At 42.5% G+C, this 17,395-nt stretch overlaps 1 protein-coding gene across 3 annotated transcripts in view; it reads left to right on the top strand.

Annotated features, from left to right (window-relative positions):
• Nucleotides 1-8,457: 8,457 nt before the first annotated feature.
• WAPL (WAPL cohesin release factor) overlaps nucleotides 8,458-17,395 on the top strand; it is a 66,595-nt gene continuing 57,657 nt past the window's right edge. For 2 of the 3 annotated variants that reach the window (XM_069019138.1, XM_069019136.1), the window contains exons 1-2: nucleotides 8,458-8,731; nucleotides 11,892-12,415. In XM_069019138.1, the coding sequence (XP_068875239.1) occupies nucleotides 11,914-12,415 (502 nt within the window). In that variant the 5' untranslated portion in view covers nucleotides 8,458-8,731; nucleotides 11,892-11,913. The remainder of the gene's footprint in view (nucleotides 8,732-11,891; nucleotides 12,416-17,395) is intronic. The other variant, XM_069019137.1, reaches the window with a different exon arrangement.

Genomic DNA, 17,395 nt, shown 5'->3' with positions numbered 1-17,395 from the left:
CTTCTCCTTGTCCCAGCTGGCAACTGAGGTGTCTGAGTGTACATCATGCATATTGCATCCATTTTCTGTGGGTAAAGCCTTGCATCATGTGAGGTTTTATTGGAATTCTGGTCCCAAAACTGTCATTTAGGGAGTTTATTGGTATTTATTCTCTTAAAGTGCTGGTTGAAGTTATAGTCAGAACTATCTGTGTGACCTGCTAGACTAACATAGCTGTGGCAGACCAGTTCAGCACTACAACCATCAAGGAGGTGTCAGAAGAAAAGCTGTGAGCTCAGTCAGTTGTGCTACTGAGGAGACTTTCATTGTTTGGAATCTGTGCTAAAAGGAATGCACCTGGAAGCATATGGAGAGGTATTAAATTTAGTTTTTGACTATAGTTATATTAATGAAATACTAAGAGTAAAATTGGAAATATGTCCCAGTGTACTTCAGCAAGCCAAAAACGCACTGGGCTATCTTAATCTACTGCTGCCATTAGCAAAATGTATGACTTGACAATACCTTCAGAGTGATAAAAATGCAGTTTCAAGTAGTTAATAATCAGAGTCAAAATCCAGTTTTGAAAAATAAATACACTGCTTCATTAACTCTAACACCCAATTGTAGTGTGGTTCATAGCCTGAGCTACCAAAAATTTATTAGTGATCCTAAGGGCAGGTGCATAAATTAATGCTGCTGCGTCTTCAAGAAACGTTTGGTAACTTCTTTATTTACCAGTAGGTGTCACTGGAGTCCAGCAGAGAGCTATTACTGCTTTAAAACATATTTTCTGCTTAATCGAACCTTCATTTCATAGAGGAACATTCAATATTTGTAGATGCTGACGTACGTACAATAAAAATGAAGAACTGTGATCAATGCTTTTTCAGCTGTTTTTTCCTATCTTAGCCTCTTATAACTGTTGGTGGATAATTCAATGGTTTGAGAAAGAGTTCTGATTTTTTTTTTCCTCTGCAGCATGCCTGAATCTGGTCCAAGCTGAAAATGACCAAAGTGACTATTTTATACAAAGATGACACCACTTAACAGTGCCTCTATGATTATTCAGCCCTTGCCCAATCCTGCATTTGGTGGTGGGGAGAAAATGGAAAATCAAGCCAGAAGACCTAAATACACTTTTTTTCTCTCTTTTTTTTGGGACCTGTGTTGAAAATTAGAGTCTGGGAACTGAATGGAACAGGAGGGACTTGTCAGCCACAAAACAGCTCTCTGCAAGACTGAGAAAGCATTTAAGGAGCAAAATTTTCTATACCTTGCATTAGAAGACACAGCACTGTGCTGATGAAGACTGCTTAGGATTGAGCTGAAGTAGATTATGGAATGATTTTTTCCTTTTGAATGAGCTGTAGTTCTTGTCTGCTGTCTGTTTGCTTGACAGCTGATCAGCAAAGGTATTTTGATTGAGATGAGCTTTCAAGTATGCCTAAATATCTGAAAGGCACAAAAAAGCACCAAGTAGATACTGGCATGTTGTTCAAACCACTTGGTCATGCACTAAAAGATAAGAGGGGAATTACGTTTTGTTTTCCCCCAGCTATGGTACAAGGCTTATTCTTTATGAAAACCACTGCGGAGACATTTTGAGTCAGTCAAAGCATCTTAGTTTGAGCCTAAACTCTTGCATCACTAAGTCCTCCAATTTCTTTCACATGTTTACCAAAAACAAAGACTGTGCTGCACAATAAACATTTATCTCAAAATTTCAAGGTCACATATCCAACAGAGAAGTATAGCATAAGGAGGCTGCCTGCAGGCCAGTGTATTATTAAAATAATAATGTGGTTTTAGACTGTAAATGCACTGTCTGCTCTGTTGCCCTTACATGTGGCTGATCTAGTAATGAGTCATTTCCATGACATGTCTAAAGAACCAGTCAATGCACAGATGTTTTCGACCTTTTTTTATCATTAGCTACTTTTCTGAGTGTACTCTGCTGCCACTCATTAACAGGCTCTCTATCATGCTGTGGTGTGATCTTTGCTCATTGCCTGGGCCATGGTTGTGTCGTATGCAGGGAACCTGAAGTGTGAACAGGTTTGCAAAACTGGCACAGTGTAAGGCCCTGGATGTAGCAGGGTCTTGTGCAACAGGCATTGCAGCTTTCTTCGTGGTGCTGCATTGTAATCTGAGTAAAGGTGAAAGTAATTTGTTCAGGGCTGTATTCTGGCAGGAAACTAATGAAGTTACTAACTGATATTTAGTTGCCTCCTACATTCCCATGAGGTCTTCATTTAATTTTTTTTTTCAATTTTCATTTTATCAGCTTAATTTGCTAGCTAGTACATTAATTCTGTCATGATGTTCAGGGACACGTCCATCCAGACCTCATTAGTTGCACGAGTTTTAATTCTCTGTGGATTTTCTTTTCCAATTGTAGTTGATGTTGCTGTCCTTGGTAGCATTGCTCACAATCCTCAATGGCCACACATCCTGTTTCTAGTGCACCAACAGATTTGTCCATGTGATATTGCTGGGGTTTAATGGTTTGTAACTGCGGTAGAAGTGCTTTGTTACTGGCCTCTTTCTAAAAAGTAGAAGCAAGTACTTGGAAAATACAAAGGTGAAAACAAAATTTTCATAAATTAAAACTCAAAAGGTAATTTTACAGCATCTGCACATGAGAGCCATATGCAGACCCAATGATCAAAACTAAGAGAACAAAGGCAGACAAAGTGTTGGTCACATACCTGCCCTTTATAAAAGATGAAGGAAGCAAAGCAAAAATAAGGAACAGAAATGACTGCTCCCCTATTGCTGGAGGAGGAATAGAATAGGACAATGACAGTTGCACCAATGCGCTTGTTATAAGAACCAATTTCTTGTTGGGTTCCCATGTTTTCTTGCCCCAACAAGCACTGTGTTGGTGCACTTTGGTAGCTTTCCTTAAGGGCTGTTGCTATAAAGACAGAAAGTCAATAATAATGTGAAACAGTAAGATCTTAAAAGTAGACCAAAAAAATTCAGGAAGAAGGAAAGGTTGGTATTCAATCTGGTTGTCCTACAAGGCTGCAAGAGATCTCAGGTATTTGAGAGGGACAGCACCCTTTTATTCCTTATAAAACAATGGGAACTTGCTTTGTTCAAAGGACAGAGGAACCTAGACTTTCTGTGTGGATTTTAAAGTGAGGCTGAATCCTTACTACAAATGCCTTTGTTTTGGTTGTTTTTTTCCTGAATCATGTTGGCACATCGTAAAATCTTCAGTGGGAAACAGCACAGGTGGTTACTTTCTCAGCAGAGCTTGCTGAGAATATACTGCATAGCAGAATAAAGTTCTGACCTTGATGATTATAACAAGGTGAAAGCTACTTTGTGCTTTCCCACTAGTGTTTCACCACAGGTTTTTCCAGTAGACTTACAGGCTGATCACCTAGGGGAAAAAAGCTGCACAGAAAACCACTGAGAATTAGCCGTAGGTGAATGACTGCTGTTGGTTCGTCGAGTAAAACGAGTCTTTCCAGAGGCTCTGACATTACAGGGATGATGCTGCCACTCACATGATTGCAACAGATGGGTGTGCAGGCCAGAGAGAAGGTGGAGTAGCACAACTTCTTCTGCTGTCTGGGTCTGATTCAGTAATGCCATGATCCAGGGAATTTGTTTTTTTAAATTGTGGAGAACTGGCCCTTTGCTGCATACATATAAGCATTCCTTTGTTCTGTCCAGCAGAGCTCATTTCAACCTTCCAGTTACTAAACTTAATGCCTTGGCTTGACCTCCACATATGAGGAGGCAGCTACTGAAAATTATTATCCAAAGCTGTATAAAGATCCCCTGTTTGAGTGCCTTTCAGTCCTTCTTCTCAGGGTTCAGCATCAGAAATTAGCGGTACATTATCCATTGGAAATACCTCACTAAGAAAAGCCGTACTCCTGACAGAAATCATACTTTGCTGTACACGGGGTTGCAGATCTCTCATCTTTCCTGTCCCCGTGCATTCTGCTTTAGCATTTGCTTTGTTGGGTTTGTATGGCAAGGTTTTGGTAGCAGGGATGGCTTCTGTGAGAAGATGCCAGAAGCTTCCCTTGTGTCCAATACAGCCAATTCCAGTTGACTGCAAGGTGGACCCACCACTGGCCAAGGCTGAGTCCAACAGTGTTGGTGGTAGCACCTCTGGGATAACAGATTTAAGAAAGGGAAGAAGAGTGCCTAAATGCAGCTGGAGAGAGGAGTAAGAATATGGGAGGGGTGGGCAGAAGTAAAGAAAATTGGTAACAAAGTTAAGCCTGCAAAGAGGGAGGGTGCAGGGAACGTGTTTTAAGATTTTAGTTTCATTTCTCATTATCCTACTCTGACTTGGTTGGTAATAAATTTAACTAATCTTCCCAAGTAAATTCTGTTTTGCCTGTGACAGTAATTTGTGAGAGATCTCTTCCTGCCCTTTTCTCAACCCATGAGCCTTTGTCCCCTGCCCAGCTGAGGAGAGCAGTGACAGAGTGGCTTTGGTGGGCACCTGGAATCCACCACCTCTGCCCTGAGCAGCTGCTGCAGCTCTCAGTACAACCCTGCTGTTCTTGCCCAGTTCTGTGTGGCTGCTGGGGGTGGTGTTGCTGCCCTTCCTGCAGCATGTTAACGGCCATACTAAAGTCTAAGTCACTGCTTTTGGAGAAGTTGACTAAAATATGGTAATTAGTTACTTCATGTGTCTCTTTACCCTCCCCTCACCTTTGCAGTGCAAATAGCAAAGGGGAAATTCTCACCCCAGTGAATCGAAATGGCAAAGGCCCGTGTGCTCTCACCCGTGTGTGCCTGTCACATTTGAAGGACAGCAACAGGAGCAGGGTGACATTTTGCAAAGAAAAGCAAAAAGCACCAACATGTTTAGCATTGTAAGTGGTGCTAATTGGGACATGAAAGCACTGTAGCAGCTGTGAGTGCAGCAGGACATCCTCTTCACCCCCCATCCGTTCCCACCTGGACAAGAGGCAAGAAAGGAAATACCATAGGAAGTTCAAAACTTGGAAGGCAAACAGTGACTAGGCTAAGATGCAGAAGAACAGGGAAGAGGCAGAGGAGAATATAAGAAGTGAACTGAGAGGCTTCCACAGTTGTGAGGAGAGCTGTCTGGGCATGAGGAGTAATGGGGAGAGCCTTCCTGTGAGCTACTGTTTCCTTCTTGGGTAGTGCTTCACAGGGAAACAGGGCAGTGGATTATGATCTTATTCCCTTTTTGTGGGAAAAGGACTGGAGCAAGGGTGTTATATATATTATACTGTTAATTCATGTACCTGACATAAAGGATACCTACTGTCCTTTTAAAATCTGTAGCCTCAGTTAAGCTGATATTACTGTCAAATGCTGTGTTTTGTCCATGAGGCAGCACTGAGAAACCTTCCTGACAGCTTCTGGAAGGATATGACTGTCTTCATCAGCCCCAAGTGTATCTGCTGCATGGGAAACCTTGTTTTCCTACTGCATTGCCTCCCTTTTCTTTTGGAAGAAACTGAAACAATTTAAAACATTTTAATGTTTTTGAAAGGCTCTGTACTAGGCTGCAGTTCATTTGGAAAATTCTGTTGTTCCCCCCCCACAGGTCCTGGCACAGAACCTCAGAATGAGAACTGAGAGGGTTCTAGAGTGTATTAAGATTAAATGAATCCAAATAACTGTTCCGTCCCTCTTATGTGGTCCTTCTGCTATTATGCTTTTATCTCTTTTATCTGTACAGTTGATGTATTTGAGCTGTGTTTTTCAGGGCTTTCTGACTTTATTATAAATAGCAAAGTTGATGGTTTCTCCTGGGGGGTGTGGGGGGTGGGCAGTAATGGGAAGCTGTAGGATTCACTTTGGCTTTCTCAAAAAACTTTTAAGGTAGAAAACCTACAGTTTGAAGATGGCTGCTTATCTCCCACTGCTGTTCTCATGGAGACAAATGCCAAACTGGAGTATTTCATGGACTGCTTTTTTGTGAAAGGATTTGTGTGGTTGGTGTTTTGTTTCTGGGGGGGGTTTTTGTGTGAAGGGAGATTGCAACTATCAGTAATATAATTTCAAAAAGCATAAAATGCTTGTTAAATTCTACTCTCTGAGAATTAAACATACCTACTGCCAAACACAGATGGGATTTAGCTTTTATTTGTTCTGCCATGGTACTTGCATATTTGATGTGAGCCAGATGAAAATGGAAATAGCAAAGCTTAACATGTTAATCACCAAGCTTACTAAGATACAGGGTGTCAAATTTTCAAAGTATCTGAAGTATGTTGGGGCAGTAGAACTGGCACATCTCTGATGTTCTTGAACACAACAAGGTTTGTTTTTCCATCATCATCCTAGTAAAAGGCTTCACTTACAGACTTCTGCTGGTACCCAAGACAGAATAGGCAGCACACAAATGAGTTTAATTTATCCTCTGTTAGTCGTGGGAAATTCCCTCATGACCATGGATCTGCAGTGGTTTGGATTACTCTGTGTGGGGTTTCTGCAAAGACTGGAAATACTGCTGGATATATGAAGCTAGCCCATGGGTATAAGGTGTGTAAAAGCTTTCAAATGACATCCACTTACTATCATTAGACTGTAAAATTCTCTACATTACTGTATAAGTGACTTAGGTAGCCCAGGCTTTACACTGGAAACGTTTAATTTTAACTCTTCTAACTTCATATCAAAATAGAAACTATTTCCTAATGTTTTCTTAATGTTACTTCCTTACTCTGGCCATATTCTTAACTTTTTCTGTTTCTCAGGACAAACTTTTATGTTGTAAAGAACTTCTCTGAGCCTTAGTGTTTTGAGCTCTCACAGTAGTGTTTTCCTCTCTGTCTAACAGATCAGTTAGTCACCAAATAAGACCATGCAAACTCAAACAGATTTAGATATCCATTTTACTCTTAGACTTTAAATAAGCTAATTAGTAGCTCTGATCAAGAATACTCCCAGGAGAACAATATTCTCACTTTTTATAGTCAAATTATTAATTTTAAAGTTTGTCACCTGTTTTTCGGTGGCTCTTCAATAACTGAGTCAGTTAGTGAGATACAGATGAGCTTGTAAGCTTTGTCTGAAACACAGCACAAACCTCAACCATATTCCAAATGAAGCTTGTACTTCTCATTGCAAGGCCCAGTTGTTTTTATCTCCACTTTCTACAGCAGCACCAGTTGTATACTGGCTTTAGAGAGCACATTCACAGCATGTTTGTGCTTCAGAAGTAATGCCTGAAAGCTCCAACACATCAGTAGGGATCAGGGAAAGGCCAGATTTACTCCCAGGATCACTAAACAAAACCATAGCCTTGCATCTTCTTACTGAGAGGCAGTGACTTTTCATTAGGTAAAGTAAATATAAAATTAAGAAAAAACCTAGAGGTCCTGAGACAGCTCTAACCTCTTCTGCGCAGTGAAATCAGCCTTTTGGATTTTGTCTTTAGTTCTGTTGTTCTGCATTTGGGACTTGTACTGTAAAGCCTCAAACGATGGCTTGAGTATGAGCACATGCTGTGAAGCCATTTTAGATACCAAGGGTGTAGTTTCATTTGACTTTTCTGAGATCCTCACTCCTCTGAAAAATGACCAAACTACATCTGTATGAGGTTGTTTTTAAATGATTTTCTGGTCGTGCATCCTTAATTTTCTATTCTACAAAGATTTTATTAAATACTGCCTACAGAATGTAAAATGTTGGATTTGGTGACTGTTTGATGCCCATATGTATTTGCTGCATGACACAATCTTTGTGGAGCGTTTTTTTAATCTGCACAGTATGTATCATTAATTAAAGCCTCAAAGGTGTGCATAAATCTAACGCATGTGGGTGGATGTAACAGTTTGTGTAAGTGGGAGCATGTGAAAGCCGCAATTTCACAGCGTGCACCGAGTGCGTTCCGCGGGCCTTCTCTGCCGAGCATGTTTCCTCCCTGGAGCGGATGTGAAGGCCGGGCACTGTGCACCCACTGTGAGTACCAGCCAAGCGCGGCCGTGAGCGCAAGGGGCTCGCGTGCCCTGGACGAGGCACCGCAAACTTTTAATGGAGTCCACGCAGGGCTCCTTCAGTGCCTGCTGCCTTCCCGAACTCCCGGGCAGGGTTCTGACCTTCCCCGGCTCCAGCCGGGCCGCGGTGGCCCGGATGCTCCGAGACCCCTCGACGTGCCCCGGGACCCACCTGGGCCCGAGCGCCATCGGGGTGGGGCCGGTCGGGACTGCCCGCGGCGGGCCCCGCTGGCCACGCCTTCAGAGCCTCCGCGCGGGCCCGGGCGGAGGCGGCCGCGGGGAGGCGGCGGGTCCCGCCAGGCCGGGCCCCCCGTCCCGTCCCGGCTCGGGGCGCCCCGCCGCGGGGACCCGCCCGCCGGCTCCGGGGGCCGTGCCGGGGCCCGGCAGGGCCCGCGCCGCGGCGCAAACTACAACTCCCGCCGGGCACCGCGCGGACGGGCGCAGGCGCGGAGGCGGCGCGGGCGGCTGAGCGAGGCGCGCGGGGATTGGCCGCGGCGGCGGCGGGCGGGGCGCGCGCGGTGACGGCAGGAAGGAGCGGGGGCAAATGGCGGAGAGATGGTCCCGGGGCCCGTCCCGAGCGCGGCGATAATCCCGGCGCGGAGGAAGCGGCGCCGGAGGAGGCGGCGCCGGGGTCCCTGACGCCCGCGACACTCCGGGAGGGTCCCGCTGCCGGAGGGGCGGAGGTGTCCCGCCGGCTGAGCGCCTTTCGCAGGCGGCGCATCGGCGGCCCGAACCCGCGGCCGGAGCCACATCGGCCGGGCCCACGCCCGGCACCCGCCGCCACCGCTGACGCCGAGGTGGGTGCCGGGTAAGGGGGCGGCGGGGGCTGTGCGGGCCGCGGAGCGGGCCTCGCACCCCGCGGGCAGGAGCCGCCGCGGCCACCGGCGCTGTCCCGCCTGGAGGGGCGTGTGGGGCCGCCGCCCCCGGCCCGCCGCGAAGTTGTGGGGCGGGAGTTCGCACGGGGGTGAACTGCGGGCTGGGGCGGGGGGGGTGCGGCTCCGCGGGCTGCGTCGCCCGGCCGGGCCGCGGCTGCCCCGGGCACTTGTGTAATGTGGGCCGGTGGTGCGGCGGGGCGGGGGAGGCGGCCGGGCGGGAAGGGAAATGACATCAGGGAGCGGTGGGGTGACCCGGTTCCGCTCGCACCCCCCCGCCGCAGGGGGAGGGAGAAAAAAAGAAACTGTCACCGTGGGATTTCATCAGCTCCTTCTGCCTCCGTGCATTTAACCTATTTTTCTTGTCTTTGATTATGTAAGAGGAGCGGTGTAGAGAGGAGCGATGAGTAGGGGTGGCTGATGGGCTTCCTGGGGAATTACCGGGTTTTTTGTCTCCAGCTGATCCGCCGAGTTAGCGCTGGGAAATGCGGGAGACCCGTGTTTCGGGTTTTTACTTGTATTTACATTGGTTACACTGCTCCAAATGGTGCAGCACAATGCAGGAGAGGGAGGCAGGGAGTGGAAACAGAGTGAAACTGACCAAGTGTTTTACTTCCCTCTGAGTGAAAAATCAAGAGGAAATTGTAAGTAAAGAGTAAAAATCGTGTTCTGTCGATGCTCTCGTGTAAGGAGGCATCTCTTTATGTCTTTAAATTTAATCTTAATCTAAGATAGGAGTTTATAGCATGGCATATTTGTATTTTCCTTATACTGGTCTTTTAACCTATGCACATCATACTGAGTATTAATTTGGGTTTTGATATTTTGATTTAAAACTTCTCATGAGATGGTCTTAATTTTAAAATTTATAAATAGGACAATGGGGTTCTACTTTCTGAAAATGAACTCCTCTTGACTGCAAGAATCTTCTCTTTGGAACTACAAGCCATAAGCCATAATTTAAATCTGTCATTATCTTCACATAGGCTGGAAATGTGCTGTCAAAAATACTTGGGAACTTCTTATAATGCTTATTATAAGTAATATTTATTTGAGTCTTGAGGGTTTAGGGGAGGAAAATGTGCTGGGGTGAGTGAGGTAGTTTTTTCTTTCCTATAAATTGTATAGAAACAACATGAGATATTAATAAATATTTTACTTTAGCTTCTATTGCTCAAAAATTCGGCCTTTCTGGTCTAAAATATTTTAGTTACTATTACAAATATTTACAAGCATCAGTAAAATAAAACTGGTAATTTAGATTTAGTTTGCTGTTTGCTTTCTAAAGTACGTGTAGATAAAAAATAGAAAATTTGAGCTGCCTACAGGGGAGGAAAAAAGAAGTTTGGCAGTGATGTGTGTGGGGAAAAGAGGAGATGGGGTTAAAGAGTGCTGTCTCCTAGGAGCAGCCAGGAGCCCTCTGCATAGTGGGCTTTTGCAGCAGAGTTCTGCTCAGTAGATAAGCACCTGCCTTTACCTTCCTTTGGCTGGACTGCTGGGGAGAAGAGCCTTTCCCAAAGTGGGTGTTCTGTCCTGTAGCTCTTCTGCATTGCATTACCTGGTAAACTTCTGAAGTTCAAATTTTATCATTTTAATTCACCTAAAATTTTCTTCATGGATTTTCTCCCCGTGAATTGCTTAGTTTGTATGATAAGTGAAGGTTGGTCTGGTCTAATAGAGGGAGACTATTATTAGTGAGACAGTCTTGCTAGAATGAAGCGATAGAGGGACATTTCTGGAAAGCAGTCCGGCAATTTTGGCAGAAGCAAGACTGGCACTTCAGGTTGAGAGACTGTGAGTCTTGAGATGAAAACTAAAATAGGAAAGATAGTATACCACATATTCAGGGGAATAATGATAAAAGCAGTTGCATTGAACAAATAGGTCACGAAAAGTTCAATAAAAATTATTTTAACTGCCATTTTTCATATTCTTTATATAAAGTTAGTTAACACTTTAAAAGTTAGATTTCTTTGGTTCTTTAGCTTAAATAACTTGTTGTCTTTTCTAACACACTTTTTTCCAGGATGGAGAGGAATTTAAGAGAGAAAGATGGTCTTGATTAGATTCAGGCTGACTATAAGGAATTGCAATTTCCTATCCGTGTTTGGGCCAAAAAGAGAGAAACAGTGGTTCACAAAACAGATATGAGGGTTTGGGGTTTATGTTGTCATTTGTCTCGTAGTTGAAGTATGTGTTTTGAGTAAAAGACCCCCAGGTGGCCTGTCTTCCTTCTTGATTTAAACAAAAGTAGAAAACACATGCAAGGAGCTCTTAAATGTGTTCCTGTTTAATCTGTTAATTTTAAACTTCTGTTCTTCTGAGCGAGCTATCTGTGAGGTGGCTGTGCTCATAAGGGCCAGTGAACAGTAATGGCTTACAGTGGCCTGCTTAGGGTGTCCTCCACGTTCCTAGAAATTGATTGAGCAGTTGCTCTGTTCCTGCCCCTTGATGAGTCAGATTTACTCCTGGGGGATTGCTGCGCACCAGTCCTGACCAGGACTGATGCAGATGGCAAAAACCACATTGTGTTATCAAGTAAAACACTTGCTAAGTGAGTCTGAGTGTGAGTGAAGAACATGGGATGGATTTGTCATCATTCTGATTAGTTAGTACTTAAAATGTATCTACAGCAACTTGAAATATTCTGGCAGTTTTTGTATTTAACTGGCAAAAGGTTTTTAATGCTGTGCTCTAGGAGGGAGCTGCATGTTCATATGTGGTGAAAATACTGCTGAGTTGTTTCATGAAGTCTCAAGACAGTGCTTTCTATACTTGTAAACATAACATTAGAGCAAAGCAGTGCCATTCTTAGGAGACTTCTCTTAAGGATCCATTGTGCCATTGGTTTATAAATGTGCAAGCAACTGAATTTCGATTTATTTTAGTGGATGGTTAATGCAGAAACTTTTGCCATAATGACAGTCACATGTGAATGAGTGAGTCTGGAAAGAAGGAGATGATGGATCTGTTGCTTGTGTAGAATGTACATGCCTGGTGCTTGTTGGCCCGGTAAAGGGTGGAAGTAACAATCATTTGTGCTAGAAGGTTGGTGGATTGATGTTTCTTCTTTCTTTCACAACAGAGAATATGAAACAGGAGCCAAAATGACATCCCGATTTGGAAAGACCTACAGCCGGAAAGGGGGAAATGGCAGTTCCAAGTTTGATGAAGTGTTTTCCAACAAACGGACCACCCTTAGTACAAAATGGGGAGAAACCACCTTCATGGCCAAATTAGGACAGAAGAGGCCCAGTGTCAAACCAGATATTTCTGAAGTTCCTAAAAAACCCAAAGTTGAAGATGAAGTAACGGAGGATCCATTTGGATTTGACAGTGATGAAGAATCTCTTCCTGTGTCTTCAAAGAATGTGTCACAGGCTAAAAGTTCCTCTCAGCTGGAACCGGGTGAAGCTGCTCAGTCTGAGGACTTCACTCCTCTACTTGAAGCAAACAGCAGAATTAATCAGCCAGACAGTGGAGAAAATGTTGCATCCAGTAAGTGCATACCTTTTGACAATACTGTCCCTCTCTTGAAAGAAAAGAGCACAAGCAGAAGTATGGAAGATGGAGAATGCAAGGGCAGTAGTGCTAAACTTGTAACTGCAGGTATGTTTGCTCAGCTGTCCATGTACTTCTCTATTCCTCTGATTTTTGCTAATCTCCCTTTAGACTATGTGTTTTCTAGGGATTGTTAGGTGTTCTAATAAAACTGTGGGGCAATTCTTAATTGTAAACAGTTGTAGAGGATACTCTGTTTAACTAAAAGCACTAAGAAGCATTCTGCATTTTACACACAGGTCTGAGGTCTTTGGCTCTGTAATCCGTTTGTCTGCAGATCGAAATATAGGGCTTTAGATTCAGTGCAGTATGTTAGTCCACTTAGTCCAGTTATTCTTTAAAACTGAATAATAATAGTCCTTTTATAAAATTGCTGAGTGCCTTTGTGGTTTTTAAACATGTATTTTGAATAGTGATGAGTTAGTGGTAATAGAATGCTTTAATTTAGTGCGGGTGTGTGTTCACTGCCAGGTAGGTGCAGATACAGCTTAGAACATGCTTTGTTTCGTTGTTTGGGTGGAAAAAGTAGTTTTCTGAACTTCAGCTGCACAAACATTTTTTTTGTTATTAGCACAACTATATCAATATGTACATAAAAAACTTCAGACCTGTGAAACTGAATTCTGTCAGACTTCTTTGTGGAGGTGTTTTTGGGCTCTGGAGTGTTTGTAAGATATCTTAATACTTTTCAGAGGAGAGTTTCCAGGGCCCATAGAGCTGAACATCACTGTAATTTTCTTGAAGTCGTTCTTGGAAAAGATCAGATGTTATATCTCATGAGAGGTTTTTGTATAATGGGCTGATTAAACCACAGCTTCTACAGTTGGGTAGAAGATCACATTAGATGCCTAGATGAAGATGACACCTACTGACTTGCTCTAGGTTATCAAAATCAATTTTAATGAGAAGAACTTACATAACTTTCATTCCTCAAATACAGCAAACCCTAGGATCAGAAACTTGAGTGGAGTTGTTCAGTTGTAATGCAGTAAACAAGAAGACACCAAATGGTAGAAGATGGGCACAGTTCAGTTACTTGTAATATATGTGTTAGGGATCTAATTCAAGAAAACCCAGGAAATGCTGATTTGAGCTGTAGTTTGACAGACACGTTGGTGGGATGGGTAGTTGTCTTTTGATCTTATTTTTGCTGCTAAAATATTTCTTGTTTTCATATGATTTTCAGCAGCTATCTCTAACTATGATTCATCTTCACTCTGGAAATAAAATTTATGGGATTTTAAAGTTTGAATATAGTTTTCATGAGAAATGGAGTAAGTTCATCCCCCAGTATTTGGAAGGAGAAGAAATAGTAATGAGTTTCCTTGGTTGTTAATGAGAGATTGTAGTAGAACAGGTTTTACAGTGAAATGGTTTCCTTGTAGACAACCTTTGTCAGAACAGTATTTTTCAGGTTGGAAAAGAAAGTGAGAGAGCAGTGGGGAGAAAATATGGTAGAGCTCTGAAAATTCATAATGTGTGAAAGGCCAAGAGGAACAGACTTCAGCAGTTGCATTGGTACTTCTTGGTTCCAGTCCTGTGGAAAATAATAAAATACAATATTTAGCACAGAAAAACTCACTAATTTGATGCTTATTTAAATTCCAGAACTCCTTGCTAGACAATACTCTGTATATCATAAATACGCAGCTCTGAACAGAAGGAAGCTGATGCATCTTGGTGGATAAGTCCATCCAGCTTTTTAATGTGGTGGTGGTCTGGATGCTGAGGGGGAGGTTACTTAAACAACAGTTTACTGAAGGAATTCTATTCCTGCAGGATTCTCTGAATTGTTACTGATTGCAGTTCAGCCAGAAGTACAAGATGGATCTTGATGTGATGGTTCTGTTCTTTCAGACTCTTACTACATTCTGTTGACACCCAGTCAAATGAAGATAAAAACCCTTTCAGTGTCTTTCTTCAGAAGTGAAATTCAGCTGAGAATGAATCTTTGCAGAACATGCTAGGAGGGTCTTTGGTTTCCTTTCCCTTATTTAAAGACTGCAGTCTTGGTGATAGTGTTTCTTTTTGTCAGTTAGTGTAAATAAAACTTGGATGGTTTAAGGTGCTGTTATGCTTGTGTGTAAACTGATCCAAAATAAATAAAAGTTGTCTCGACGTTGCTCGGCACACTGAGCAATTAGAGATAGTGGTATATAGTCAGCCAGTGTAAATGTAGGTACATCAAAGGCTTCTTTGTTGTAGTGACTGTTGCGTAAAGTTTGATGGGGAGGCTCTTTCAAAACTACAGAGAGTTAATTTGATTGATTTGGGGTAGGGTTCTGGAGGAAGAAGGGACTTGGCAGGAGTGTTACAGTGTATGTACCCACGTCAGCTGCTTACATGTCCTCACCCTCCCCGTAATAATTTTACCCTTCCTGGTGACTCTTGAACTCTGCCAGGCTTAACCAGATTTGTCCAAAGGGCTTATAGATCCTTGACAGGGCAAGCTTGACTATTCCTGATGAGGAGAGAAAGGGTTGGGGGCTGGGAGGGGAAGCAGGCACGTAGAAGAATGTTATTATTCCCAGGGTAAGGGAGACTGCAATGTGAGCTCAACCTTAACCTGCATACAGCACTGTATCTCTGGGTGTGGGAAACTAGGCTGTGTTGGTACTAATGTTGAAGAAAGTGTTTGTTAATTTGTTTTAAAGTGCAGTTTCCTAGTCCTTGTCCTCATACTGCCTAGACAGTGCATGAACAAAGGTCTCAGGACTCCCAGAGAGCGTGAGCCATCATTGTATCTTAATTCTTAACCTAGGCAGGATAATTCTAAGAATTAGACTGAGTTGAAAAATGTGACTTACCATGGCTATGCACAAACTGAGAGGTACAGTTAGTTCTACTCCAGTTGTACTATCCTGCCTCAGTGGCCATTCCTTTAGGCATTAAAATGAAGATGATGCATTGTCAGTTAATTTTAGCTCATGTTTGGTATTAAAAAGCAGTTGATTTGGGGGTTTGTTTTAGTAGTTGTGCAGCCATGTAACACAGTTGAGGATCTGTATCTTTTGTTTAAAATGGTAGAACTTACTGGTCTTCCTTTTTTTTTAATAGCCGTCAGCTAGTGCTTGTACCAATCTCATTGTAAAGGCTTTGAGAAGCTCTTAATGTGGAAAGCTTCTCATAATCTTACCCTAATGTTGCTTGATCAAGACTTAATGCTGTCTGAAGAGTGTCTATGAGTAATCCTGTATGTAGCAGGTAATTTACAGATAGGGGTTTAGGTAAATTTGAAATCATGAAGGACTGTTCAGTATTAATAGTTACTGTTAGATTGTCTTTGTGAAGGTAGGGAGAACTTGGTAGCTGGAAAGTTGTGTCATTAGAAAAATATTACACTGGTAATTCATATAAAGCAAAAATGCAGCTACTTAGAAAATGAGGTTTTTATGAGAGGGTCTTACAGTAGGGTAAGGTGAAAACCTTCAGAACTATATTTGGATTTTTGAAACAGTCTGGTGGGATTATTTTTTTTTCATGACTGTTAAACTTACTCTGCAAGGCATAAACCCAAATAGTATTTCACACTGTGTTTATCTGCACACAAGGTTTGATATAAAAGCATAGCCTTGCAGAGCAAATTTTCTAAGTTTGCTCTTTTAGAATATTTGTTAGCTTGTAGGTTAAATTTAGTTTTTCAGATGAAAATTAATTTCAAAGTTTGATGAATTTTAAGAGTTGGTATGGCATTCCATAATTATATTTGTGTATCACTGTGTTTCACTTTGGATAGCTACCTTGCCTACTCTGCATGTTTCAGTTTATGGAAATACTTCTGGCATTGTAGTGCGAGCTTGCATTTTGACTCTGGGTGCTGTGATGATTTGCTGGCTTTTGCTTTTGTGCACGGTGCTGAGCTCTGTAACTCAGGCCTTTGGAGGGTCTGGTCAAAGGGTTTGATGCTCTTCATCAGAGAAGGCATTTGGGTTGATAAATGTTTGTCATCTCTGCATACCTCGTGTTCCTGTTCATGGAGTATGAGAGAATATTCCTTTCCTACATTTATTCTAAGTGAAAATATTAGGTATTTAATCATGCATTAATGGAGAAGTATTTCAATTGAGCATGGATTAAGTCTGGTTTGTTTTAGAGCCTATGAATTTATTTCTTGAAAATGTGTTTTGCTCGCTGTGGAGAAATAGAATGGCTTAAAATATCTTTCCAGACTGCAGTACAGTGTAGGAATTGTGTCCCTTTCTGCTGTGTTGTGATGTTAGGTACAAATTTTGTGGTTATTGTGTCAGCAGTGACCTCTGAGGCTCTTTAAGATTAAAAGAACAAATTATTATTTTTTTCCCCCTTAACATTTAGGGCAATAATGAAAACAGCTATTCCTCATCTTGCCATTTGTTACTATGTACTGATATTCAAACAGGCTTTGTTCTGGCAGTAGTTTTGCTTTTGGTGCTGTAAGGGAGCATTTGTCTGTTGACTGCTATTTGATTCTTTTGTTTTTTCTGGGTACTTCTTAATGCCCTCATTTTTCACTTGGGACTAGTGCACTTACAGGTAGCAAATCAAAATGGCACGTGCAGTTCTTCTTGTGCTTATGCAGGAGCAAAGGGCTGTGGCTGTGCTCAACTACTTCTTGGCCCAGGATGCAGAATCTAGTTGTGGTTGGTTGCTGGAAAAGCACAGAGAGTGCAGAGTAAATGCAGAAAATGGATGCACTTGAGAAAGGAGATGGTTTGTCATCAAGTCTTCCTGACATACTATCCTGATAGTACCTTAGTGACTCTGTGCAAAGCCTCTGCATCCTGATTATGTGGGTGGGGAGCCCTGTCTTTGGAGTTAAATTTCAACTTCCCAAATGCAGGTTTGTTACGTAATTGCATTTGGCCACCAGATTGGTCAGGGTATTCCTTTCAAATTGCTCTAAAACTTCTGTTTTGTGTTTAACACTGACATGGACATTTAAGATAATAGTTAGACTGGAGTAATATCTTTTTTCCTCTGCAGAGTTTTGGAATGTAATTTATTTACTTTGTGAGAAAGAATTCCAGTTTAGTCATTTTCTGTCCAAAC

The sequence above is a fragment of the Aphelocoma coerulescens genome, chromosome 6 (genome assembly GCF_041296385.1).
Source record: "Aphelocoma coerulescens isolate FSJ_1873_10779 chromosome 6, UR_Acoe_1.0, whole genome shotgun sequence".
NCBI classification, from domain to species: domain Eukaryota; kingdom Metazoa; phylum Chordata; class Aves; order Passeriformes; family Corvidae; genus Aphelocoma; species Aphelocoma coerulescens.
This window is presented reverse-complemented; position numbering and strand designations above follow the sequence as displayed.